This window comes from Typopeltis vanoorti, chromosome 25 (assembly GCF_054136105.1).
Source record: "Typopeltis vanoorti isolate ZY-2024b chromosome 25, IOZ_Tvanoo_1.0, whole genome shotgun sequence".
NCBI lineage: Eukaryota > Metazoa > Arthropoda > Arachnida > Uropygi > Thelyphonidae > Typopeltis > Typopeltis vanoorti.
Window position 1 is genome coordinate 4,998,472 of NC_143573.1, and position 12,582 is coordinate 5,011,053.

Here is a 12,582-nt window from a genome sequence, read left to right on the forward strand (position 1 = left end):
CATTTAAAATGCATTTAGGTACATGCATCAAAATTGTAATTTAATTTCCAAAATATTCATAATGGAATTAAAATTGTATTTTGCCTTTGATGGCCACCCCTCCCCTCCCCAAACTATCACTCTCACACACACACACACACACACACACAGAAAATTATAAATTAACAAATTTTGTATATTTTCTCATTTATATTATTTCCTGATCTTTTATATTATTATAAATCAGTAAATTATGTGATATTGGAAAATGTTTAAAAAAAAAACAGTGTCATCCAACAAAAGCAATATCAGAATAAAATGTTTTGAATATCTGCTAATCAATCTAAGATGAAAAACAACAACAAATTTTTGTGTGTATTTGACTATTGCTTTGGCTTTTAGTGTGTCTACTGGGACATGTTCTTTCCTCTCTCAGTAATCTTTGTTAGCTTACACCCTGTTACTTGAGCAGAAAGGAACATTAGCAGGTAATACATAAGACAAAATTCATTTCTGAGATGGCAAATAGCAGAAAAAGTAGCAATAACATTGGGTTAAAAAAGAAAAGTTTGGGAGATGGAGACAAGTTGGAGCCTAATCCTTTCAAGTAGCTCTTACCCTATTGATGATACTGAGAGAAGATTTTCTAGCTCTGAAGATAGCGATTTTGTTTGTAGTTTAGACATGTCTTCTTGCAGAAGATGGGTGATCATTACTAAATGCACACTAGCTTGTCCACTTTTTATGCATAGGTAAGCCAGGAATTACTGAAGACTTTGACACAGCAACATTTTAGGATTATTCTATCTATTTCTAGATGATGATGATACCTCTTTCCTTCATAGTGGAACAGACTTACTTTTATCCTTGCCAACAACATCAGCAAATTGAGTACAGTCCGCATTCTTGCAGTACATTTTGGAACCCAGTAGTTAACAACATGCTACTTACATTTATAGTGCTCTTGATTGTGCAAGGTATCATGAAAAAGCCCACTCTCGAAATGCGTTTCTACATGTTATGGTCTACGGAATGGATGATTCTGAACATTATATTTTGTGATGTTATGACTGAAAAACAATTCATTCTCATCGTGAAGTATTTGCATTTTCAGAATAATGAGGAATATTGATTAGGCAAACACATCCTTGCCCAGTCCTCAATAAAAATTTATGATTTTCTGATGAAAATTCATCAGAAATTTATATCACTATACATTCCTGAGAGAGACAAGTATCAATGAAAGTCTTATGCCATTCAAAGGCAGATTGAAATGTAAGCAGTATATTCCACAAAGAAAGCAAAATATGGGGTAAATTTATGTTTTGAGAAGTGCAAAGTTGCATATCTTTGGTATTTCAGACCATATATGGGAGACCAGACTATACTCAAGCATGATAAATATTTGGATCTTCCCTTGTCTATGCATGTAGTGATGGAGTACTAGCCCCCTTAATGGGAAAAGAAGTGGTTACAATGGCTAACTACTATATGTGTCCTGAACTCACTGATTTGCTTTTATCTCATCATAGAGAGAGTTATGATGCCATAAATGCAAAAAGGTGAGACATACCTCCAGATCTGGCATTAAGAAAATTGTTGAAGGGGAAAATCCAAGCTTATCAGCAAGGGAAAGTCTTTGCATCATGTTCGAAAGACAAAAAAAAAAGTTTTTCTGCTGTCTTCCCTGCACAATCCATCAATGGAATCTGTAGAGAAGCATGGTTTCAAGAAATACAACTATGCTGTGGGTTAAGTCTACAGTTGCGATCAGTAGCTATAATTTTATTCTGTAATGAGAACACAACAAAAATATTTTAAAAAGAGTATTTGGACATGTATTGGATTTTATTATTAGCAACAGTTCCTCCTGTACAAGAAAAAATATAACTCTACTATAACTGTATTACAGAGTAGAAATTGCAAAAGCATTGCTACAAATTTATGCTTCTAATTCTTTTGTGGTTGATCACTGCTAAACATGGTCTGCAAGGCCAGATTGACCATATTTTGGATACAACTCACAGGATCTCCTGGAAAAAAAACCACCATGCTCCACCATAGTAAATTCAAAAAAAGAAAGACTGTTTTTAGAATCTGCAGTGGCACTGAGAAATCAATCGAATTGAAATAAATATGGTAGCATAAAACTTCCAAAAATTTGGGAACAATTAATTATCAGAGATCCCACTTTACATCCTAGGTCACCCATAAACACCCATAGAGGGTACACCGCCTAGATAGGACTTTAGAGTCACCCATGTGTTTCACTTAGTATTGTATTGTATTTGAGTCTGTTGTTACAAAAGTTATTTGTAATCCCTGAAGATGTCTCTGACTGAGATGAAATATTGGAAGCATTAATTAGTGTTAATCCTTTCCCAGTGCTGTAAATATTCTATTAAACCTCCAACATGATGTCCTCACAACACTTAAGCCTCCACACACAGTTCCCTTATAATCCTTCCAGGGATGACCTCTTGTTCACTCCCCATCTTCACCCATTCTTTGAAAAACTTCCCTGACATTAATCTTGTAATAACCTCTTAACAGCTGTCTCAGATGTATCAACAGATGTCTCTTAACAGATGTCTCAATCATATCTCCTCTCTCCTTCTATCTACCAATTTCTGCAAATTGCATTTTCTCAATCTGTCTTCATACTCAACATTCCAGAGACCAGAAACCACCTTAGCATCTCAGACCTTTTCCATGCATCTTCATCATTTTGAAAACCAGGTAACCAAATCCGTGCACAGTAATCCATATGTAGCCCTGATCAGAGTGGGGGAAATGGCTATTTTAAAGAGAACATCCATGTCATGCCATACCTGCCATTCTGAATTTTTTTTAGCTATACCATTTGTATGGTGGCAAATAACATCAATAGCATATGTAATTCATCTTATATTAGATGAACCACATTTAACACAACTGAATAGTTAACAAAAACAAGTCAGAACAAAAACTTTTTTTCCCCCCCCAAAAAAAGTTTAAATTTACAAAAAGGATGTCAGTGACTGGTGTCGTTCAGATTTGACATGCTATCAGAACATTGTACTTAAAAAAAAAAAAAAAAAAAAAAAAAAATCAGCTAACGCCTTTTTATTTCCGTATACGGGAGTAGGCGAGGCCATTTAGCCCTATCTAACTTTTGGAGACTGAGTGGGCAGTTCAATCTCCACTGGTACCCAATCAGAGACAGATGGCCCAAGGCTATCACTAATTAAGCGGTACGCAGTGAAGAGAGACGGCTCAAATGTGCCGCCATCTCGTGGTCCCTAACCCTAACACAATATATTTAATGTCTGAAATAATGTGGGTTCTACGGTCGATTTTCTTGAGTTTACAGGACGAAAAACCCGAGTTTCCGGGAGGAAAAACCTGCTTGCTCGTGCCAGAGATTGACTAACTCGGGAACATTGTACTTTATTTAATTTAAAAATGCATTTTTTTTTTTTGAGTCTTAGATAGGTAATGAATTGCTCTGGGGACTTTCCATTCTTGTATATAGCTGAATTGTCCAGATCATATCACTTTCATTGTTTTTAGGTATCACAGATATTTTTTTCACTTTTATAAAAAAAAAAAAAAAAACTTTAAAAATGTAAATTTTTCCTTTTTTCTTATAGAGCTTATATGTATCATGGCGGGAAAGCATGGATGAGTGATCCCAGTCATTGTCATTATCAGGCTGGTTGTAAAGCAATGAAAACAGGTTAGTATTTCAAGTATAATTTTTTTTTTTTCACAAAGAAATTAATTTATTGTTTTTGTTAATGTTGCATTCTACTTAATTGTAAAGTTATAGTAGTGACATTAATAAAATGTTAGTCATATGACTCAGTACAGGTGATCATTATTTAATCTGATTAGGAAAGGTTGTAGAATCATTTTTCTTCTTGTTAATGTTTATCATTTTTCTTTCTCTTAACGTGATTTGCTTCCATAATTAATTTCTGAAGTTCTTTTCTTTTAACCTGCTCACATTCATGAGAAAGCTTTTTTATTTTTTATTTTTATATATAGTGCCATATTTTATTTCTCTGTATTACCTCTTAATCATAACTGTTCTTGAATCAGAAAGATGAACAAAGACTTTAAAGTTGCTTTCCTATTCTACTTCTGCAGAAGTTCTTGTTGTAACAATATCCCATCATCAGAACAGACTTTGAGAAGAAATCTCTGCGGAGGCTGCTTTCATTTTTCATAATTTCTATTTCCAAGTGATGTGTTAACTTGTTACATAATTTTTGCAACAAGAACTTCAGCATCAGTAAATAGGAAAGCAACTTTAAACTATTTTCGTCTTTCTGATTCAAGGAGATTTGTATAATGTCGAGAAAGAAAAATATGGCACCTTGAAAGAGAACCAAGAATGGAATCGCTAGTATTAAAACATTTTCATGAATGTCAGGAGGCTGAACAGAAAGAAATTTGGAAATTAATTATAGAAGCAAATCACGATGAGAAAAAGGATAAACCTAAACAAAAGGAAAGTGATTCTACACAATTTTCTAATCCATTTGGAAACATCTTAAATTTACAGAATATTTAAGAGTGACTTAATTTGGCTGGGCCATGTTATGCATAGCACCACTGTTTAATAATGTGTTTTCTTTACTGTACAGTGCTTTTTGTATAACCCAAAGATGTAACTCTGCATGTTGACTTTTTGCATGAAATTTCCAGCACGTTTATCATCCCTTATAATCATTAATAAAATTTGAATCAAAGAAAGCTGGTTTTTTTTATAAAAATAGCTAAACAGAAGTAAGAATGGAATAATCAGTAAAATGTTGAGGGAAAAGGAAGAGCACGAGAAGGGATGAGGTTGTGTTTTGTGCAGTACTACCTTGTGGGATTTTTGAATGTTACATAACAGAAAAGGATCTCACGATTTTCATGAAAACATTTCCCATGTTTGTGTTTTCTAATAACATCTGAAAGTGTGATCTCCAGCTAAATCTATAAACGAATGTTAAATTTTGTTATTAAAAAAATAAATAAATAAAATTTGCATTATTAGATGCTTTCAGATCCAGTTGGCTATAATTAAGTTGATGTTTATAATCAAAATACTGTAATAAGAACAATAAATGACAATTGCAATATCAGTTTAACAAAGAAATACAAAATATATCCTATTCACAACAAAGAAAGATAAATATTAGCATTCAGTTAACACTATTTAAAATTTGGTAAACATAGGAAATACAGGATGTATTTTACTTTACCTATACTGCTTAATGATCGCTTGTATTTTTCTAAAATCATCTTCAAAAATTAGTCTCATAACTTGCTGGAACAGAAGGTACAAAAAATATATTATATGAATTCCACCCAGATATGTCAGATTTCCACAGTATGAGTGGGTGGACTAATAGATAATTTGGAAACTCTTCTCTGGAAACCAAACATGGAACTTTTCATTCCACTTTAGGCCTCCAGTGAGTAGGGTATTATTGTCATGTATACCTGGATTAACTTATTGGTTTGAACCTGATGAACCTTCCAGTGTACTGTATCTATTGGATGACGGTTGAAACTTGGATGTGTAAAGATCAATAAGGTATAATTTGTTAGATATTAAAGCTCTTTTTCATAATATAAGATATGAAAATTTACCTGTTCCATTCCAGGGTCATTTCCCATAGATTCAATCCAATTATCTTTTTCTGTCAGCTTACAAGTAGAATTATGTTCTCCATGTTAGGGGACTAGCCTGACGATGGAATAGTTCAGTAGTTGGACTGTTACCTTAAGGCTTCTGAACTAGCCTTCTTCCGAATTTAAACCCATAGGAGGAATAGGGTATAATTGAAGGGGGGGAAGAGTAGATTATAAAAGAATTATAGTAAGGTTTATAGAGAGGGCATAGTTGTAAGGCCAGAAATGAAAAGACCCCATGGCCCTCGAGTACTCTAATGGCATAAAGATCATAAAATAAGAAGAGTTAGCTGATAAGGCCTTATAGGAAAGATTAAAGTAAGTGAATCTTCCTCAAAGTAGAAGAGGATAGATCCAGCTAGGGGGTCCATAGAGTGCCGCTTCCCTTACAATCAATATGGTTGCCCCTTGTGGCCTCGTTGGTCCATGAGTCCTTATTCAGTATATTCAGACCACCCCACCATACACACGCGCACGCGCGCACACACACATATGGTGGACTCCCCTATCTGCCACCCAGGGGATGCATTCTGAGGGTTACAGGGTCCCCCTGAGAGTTAGGAAAAAGAAAACCAGGACGTTCTCTTAAACGATTCAACGATGACTTCTAAATCCTGAACAGGCCATGCTATGCCTAAATCCTTGATATGCATGATGATGATGATGAAGATATGAAAATTTCTGATACACTATTATTATTTTTGATATGCTAGTATTATTATTAGTATAAATTAGGTTGTAGATGATTAGCATTGCCTCATGTGAGACCACCACCATCCTGCACCATGACATTTTTTTCAATCCTGAAATGGTCTTTATTATTATTATTATTCCTGACAACTCCAAGGAGTCCGAAGACTCATCGCGGGAGGACACCTACAACTGTCTCAACCACTACACTGAACCTCTACTATGAATTATCTCAATCAACGCCATCTACTGCCCACCTCCACAACTAGTATTTTTTGTCTGTAAATTGCGTGTGTTCTGAAGGGCCAATTTGTCTGTATGCGGGATGAAAAACCAGAGTTTCCGGGAGGAAAAAACCCTGCTACCTCTGTATGAGATCGGCTAACTCGCCTTCGATTGAAAATCGTCCAGATAAAAAAAAAAACATGTTTGTTCTCTAGAGCAGAATCTTCAAATTGCCTAACTAAAGGTCATCAATGGCTAAATAGGCTACATATTTTTGTGGATGAGATTATTATTAAAAATTTAGCTTAATTTGATAATAATGATTACTGGCTACAGATTTTATTATTAGCAATGTAAGGTATTTTACACGAGATCATGGTATTTCTGCTGATGAGGAAAGTGAAGTAGAATGATACTAAGATGAATTTATAGCCTTTGAATCATAAGTATATGATGTGTGTGTGTGTGCATGCACACACATTGAATTTACTGTTTACACATTCCTTGGGCCACACAAGTCAAGTATTGTAATCATCTAAAGGTAATTCACTCAAAGAATTATTATAAATTACGAAAATTGAGAAATAGGAATTTTGTACAATGGTGAATATGAGGAATGTATGTACTTTGTTGCTAAAAGTGATATATGAATTTTAGAAATTGTATGCTGAAAGGACCATTGTTAGCACATATGAGCATAGTCACAATGTCAGTAGGTATCATTGTGGAGGATAATTTGTAAGTTCATTGAACTGTACCCAATAAGCCTGTCATTTACATTTGACCATCTGTAATCCACTGATCAGGTCACAATATACTTTGGGAAAGGCAGGAGAAGAATATAGAGGGCGTATATACAGCATGGTCTTCATTGAATAAGAGAGGTGAGATAATGGGAGTTTGTGGAAAGTGTGACAACTTAATTGATTGTAATATTTTTATGCATGAGTGTCCTGAATGATGAGTTCATGTGAATAGAGAGCAGCAGGATTTTGATTGGTAATTAGTGTTCAAAAGAGTAGATGAAGCATGTAGAGTTAGGAGTGTCACTATGCATGCTAACAGGAGTGAACAGTAAGCATTTGCAATTAATGGGATTCAAGAGTTGAAGATGAGACATGTGTATTATGAGATTAGACAATTTGTTGATCAAAATGGAAGGTGCAATAGAATTGTGAGAAATAGTCCAGAGTAGGAAGACAGGAACGATTAATGGTTCAGTATAGGAATTGTTAAAGATGTGGTGAATGACAAGGTGCAAAGTTTTTTTCTCCAGAGTGAAAGTGGGTGAGCAGGAATAAATTATGTGGATTTCATTTCTGTAGTTGGATTTGTAAGCAGTAGCTAACTCATAACCTGGAAAACACCACCACCATGCTTATTTGAGGCCTGAATTAGTTCTTGTGATATGATCACAAGATTTTAGTCCCCCTCCCATTGTAGCATGAATAACACCTTAACCTTCAAGGACATGTCAACCATACTTGAAGACCAGAACCCTTCACAATTGAGGGTATATAGCATTAAAGCTGTTCTGAAGGCTGACAGCTATATATTACACAGGTCTGAACTCTATACTAGTGAATCAGGACCAGCTAGTGAATAATCCTGCTTTCACTTATTTTGCCAGATGCTGCCTGGAAGGAGTTTGAATATGAAGATGCCAGGGTGCTGTCAAGGCTGCATATGGATGGGAGATTGAGAGCCTGCTGTGCAGGCATTAATGTTGCACGTCTTTCATCTCCCATCACATGCCCCTAGTTTTTAACTCTTCTCAGTTATCCATGAAAGACAATATAGAGTTATTCTGCAGATCAGAAAAATATCCTCCAAAAAACTTATTAAAAATAATATTTATCTGTAAAAAGCACAATCATGAATGCATGTATTTTAAAAAAAAGTTCCTATGTCTGTGGCCTTAGTAATATAACAAAAGATGTACACCACTACTTTTTTTAATTTGATTTTTATGGTGCAAAGACATCACGGGTCATACTGCACCAGGAAACAGGTCACAGCAGTACATGTGGTAATTGGTTAGTGTGGCAATCACAAACATCCATGCCCTTGTAGGATTTGAACCTGCAGCCTCTTTGCTGGAGAGTGGATATGCTAACCATTTGGCTAACCAGGCCAACACACCACTATTTACTCATCTAAGTCTAACCTACTACTCCTAAAGAAACCTCAACTGGTGACCTTGAATAATTACTGTCCAAGCTACTCTTCACACGATTATTTCCACAAGGGCAGTATATGTACATTCAGATCTGACAACCCACATCAAAGAATGATAATCCTAAAATCCTTTGTTGAATGATCTGCTGTAGCTTAAATTTTCCTTACTACAATTTTAGCATTCATTTGTTGCTTTTATCACTCCAAATTCAGATAATTACTCTAACCACTTTGATTCATGCTCTCAATTTTTTTTCTGCAGTACAAACCTCTGTGGGAATTCATTATCTGTAACTCAAACTTCTATTCTGTTGATCTCAACTGACTACTGATACTGCTTGATCATCATCATCAAATTCCTGCTATGTACCCTCAAGGTGTGTACAGGATATGAGAGTACTACATGAAAAAAAAAATTACATCATTATTAATTTCCTATCTACAATTTTCCTCCAAATCAGTCTGTTACTTGTCAAGACTCCAACATTATCAGATCTTATATTTCTATCGTCTAAGGCACCACTTTGTACCGTATCAATCCACCTATATCTTGGTCTTCCTCTGGGTCGTTTTGCTGCCAACCTGGCAGAGAACACTTGCTTTGCTAATATTTCCTCGCTCATTCTGTTTAAGTGACCATACCACCTGAGATTAGCTCTGCTAACGCATTCCTGGATGCTGACAATGTCAAGTTCTTTCCTAATATCCTCGTTTTTAATATGATATTGCCATTGATGCCATCTGTTCACACCTATAATCTTTCTCAGGACTCATATCTGCGGTCTCTAGTCTTTGGTCAAGTGTTTTACTTCTGGCGCATCTCTCAGATCCATAAGTTAAAACTGGTTTGAACACTGTCTTGTATACAGCTAATTTAGTGTTCCGACTAATTTCTCTCTTATTCTGTATGAATTTATTCAATTGACTTCCCACCATACCAGCTTTACTGATTCTGTTGTCTATTTCTATATTTAATTTACCATCTTCAGTAAAAATCGTGCCTAAATAGCTGAAATGTTTTACTTGTTCCACAGGTTCTCCATTCACCTTCATACCATATCTATTACAACAGCTATTCAATTTGGTCAGAGAATCTTCCAGACTTGTAGCGGATTTATTTAGAAGTATAACATCATCCGCATAAAGCAAAGAGCTGACATTAACATCTCCAATTTTGATATCATGTTTAATACCACTTTCCTTCATAATGTGATCCATATAGATAATGAATAACAGAGGGGATAATGTACATCCTTGTCTCACACCAGATTTAACATTAAACCATCTTCCTATACTTCCTCAATTCTAACTGCTGACTTACAACTCGAATAAAGACTAAGTATTGCTTGATATAATGCCCCATTGACACCATATAACTGTAGCGTATTGAATAGCTTCTCTCTTGGCACCTTGTCATATGCCTTTTCCAAATCGACAAAACTTAAATGACAGATCTTTGTTATATTCCCATGCTTTCTCGACTATTTGTCGCAAAGTGAAGATCTGATCCTGACAGCCTCTATTTGGCCTGAATCCAGCTTGTTTTTCACCAAGCTTTTCTTCCACAATTCTTCTCAACCGTTTCTCAAGTATACTTGCATAGATCTTGCCAGGAACACTCAGTAGGGAAATACCTCTGTAATTCTCACATGCAGTTTTATTTCCCTTTTTATATATGGGTACTATGAGAGCTCTACTCCAATCATCGGGAATTCGTCCCTCTGTCCAGGCCTTCTGAACTATGCAGTGCAGCCACTGTAAGACTCTCATACCACCATACTTCAGCATTTCTGGTCAAATATCATCTACTCCTGCTGCTTTTCCACATTTCAAGCCTTTGATGGCTTTTTCTACTTCAAGTATGGATATGTATTTCTGACTGCATGCCTGGTCAGTGTTTTTTTACAACTGTGCTGTCATCACTGCTTGTTTCATTTAGCAGTTTTTCAAAGTAATTACTCCATACTTCAAGGATATCTTTTTCTCCCGTTTTCATGTCACCTTTATCATCTCTAACTCCTTTTACAGCACACTTTCCTCCATTCCTAAGCTTCTTCAACAACCTCCAGAATATTTTGCCACCTTCTTGATATTTATTTTCTATATTCTTGCCAAAGTTCTCCCATGACTTTTGTTTAGCTAGTTTTACACAGTGTTTAGCATTCTTGCATTTGTCTCTATATTCTCTAAGAGCACAAGCTGACTTATTTGCCAGGAACTTTTGGTATGCTTTCTTCTTTTCCTTCACTGCCGCTTTAACTTCCTGTGTCCACCAGGGAGTTCTGATTTTTTTATCCTTACAGACAACCTCACCACATACCTCTCTGGCAGAATTAATCAATGTTTTCTTCAGAGTTTGCCAATGAATCTCCAAGGTTTGATTCCTGTTCTCAAACTCTTTCATTTTTTCTTCAATAATCTTTGTGTATTTTAGTCTACAGTTCACATCTGAGAGCTGCTCAACTTTTATTCGCTTTAAAACTTTCTTACATGTTATTCTTTTCAATAAGAAATTCAATTTTATCCTGCTCAAGACTAAATAGTGATCACTTCCAATTTCAAATCCTCTGTACACTCTGGTGTCCTGCACCAGGGAGAAAACATCACTATCAACAATAACATAGTCAATGAGACTTTTCTTATTCCTAGCCTCTTCTCTCCATGTGAATTTGTGCACAGTTTTCTGTTGGAACATGGTGTTAGTAATAACCAGTCCATGTCCTGAGCAGAAATCCAACAGATATTTGCCATTATTATTAGCTTTGCTCTTTTCTCCAAATTTTCCCAAAATATTTTTGTATGTTTCACAATCATTTCCTACTCTGCTATTTAGATCCCCAACAAGTACCAACTTTTCATTTTTCATTGTGTCAGTGGCTTTTTCTAAAGCCTCAAAATATTCCTCCACTTCTATCTTAGTAGAACCGTCTGTGGGACCATAGGCACAAATAAATCTCACTGTCCAGTTCCCCATTCTCATATTTGTCCACATTACTCTACTTGAGACTGACTGCCATTCAAGAAGATTAGCCTCGTGTTTTTTGTTGAATACTGTGGCTACTCCTTCTTTTCCTTGATTGTCATTGCCTGAATATAACATTTTGTATTTATTGCTCAGAAAGATCTCACCAGTTTTTGTCTTTTTTGTTTCAGTCACCCCTATTATGTCGATCTGGTACTTATCTAATTCCTCAGCTCGCTCCATTTCTTTGCCATTCAGACTTCTTATGTTGATAGTATCGATCTTTAACTCTGGTGATGTTGAGTTGGGGTTTGTTTTTAGATTTGTTCCAGTAGCTGACTTTTTGCTGTTCAACCTGGTTCCCTGGCGAAAACAACGGGGGCCTTGTTTAACCAGGCGACTCCCCAGCCAGCATGAAATTTTGTCATGTTGTACTATCATTTTTTATTTTGGTTTAACCAATAAGAATACAATTTGGTTGGCTAAATCCCAAATTGCCAGCCCATCCTCATTCGTTCAGTATCCAAGTAGATACTCAACTGGGTGCACCACGAGAAGGTGAGGATTGGACATTAGCGCAGAAGCCCTGGTCGGTTCTCCGCATTCCTTGAAAGGCCATGTGGAGGTCTCCTCTCAGTTATACAGCTTTGACCCTTAAGCACCCCGCTGCTTGATCATGCTAGAAGAAATGTCAGAGTATTTACTGTTAGTAATTATCTAACACAAATTGTCCATCTAATAACCAGAATACAGTATAATCTTCAGTAATCTTTTCTTAATCAGTTCTTTCAAATTTACTCCAGATATCTGTTCTCCTCCTTTTTACCCCTTCTATCCTCACGAAACACATCATACCTTTCCATCTCTATTCCTGTCAG

General features: G+C 35.8%; 1 protein-coding gene across 1 annotated transcript in view; it reads left to right on the plus strand.

The window, feature by feature from the left end:
• The window catches only part of Cndp2 (Cytosolic non-specific dipeptidase 2), a 327,834-nt gene that overhangs the window by 255,104 nt on the left and 60,148 nt on the right, over nucleotides 1–12,582 (plus strand). The window contains exon 14 of the mRNA XM_090414788.1: nucleotides 3,612–3,697. Within this exon, the coding sequence (XP_090270914.1) occupies nucleotides 3,612–3,697 (86 nt within the window). The remainder of the gene's footprint in view (nucleotides 1–3,611; nucleotides 3,698–12,582) is intronic.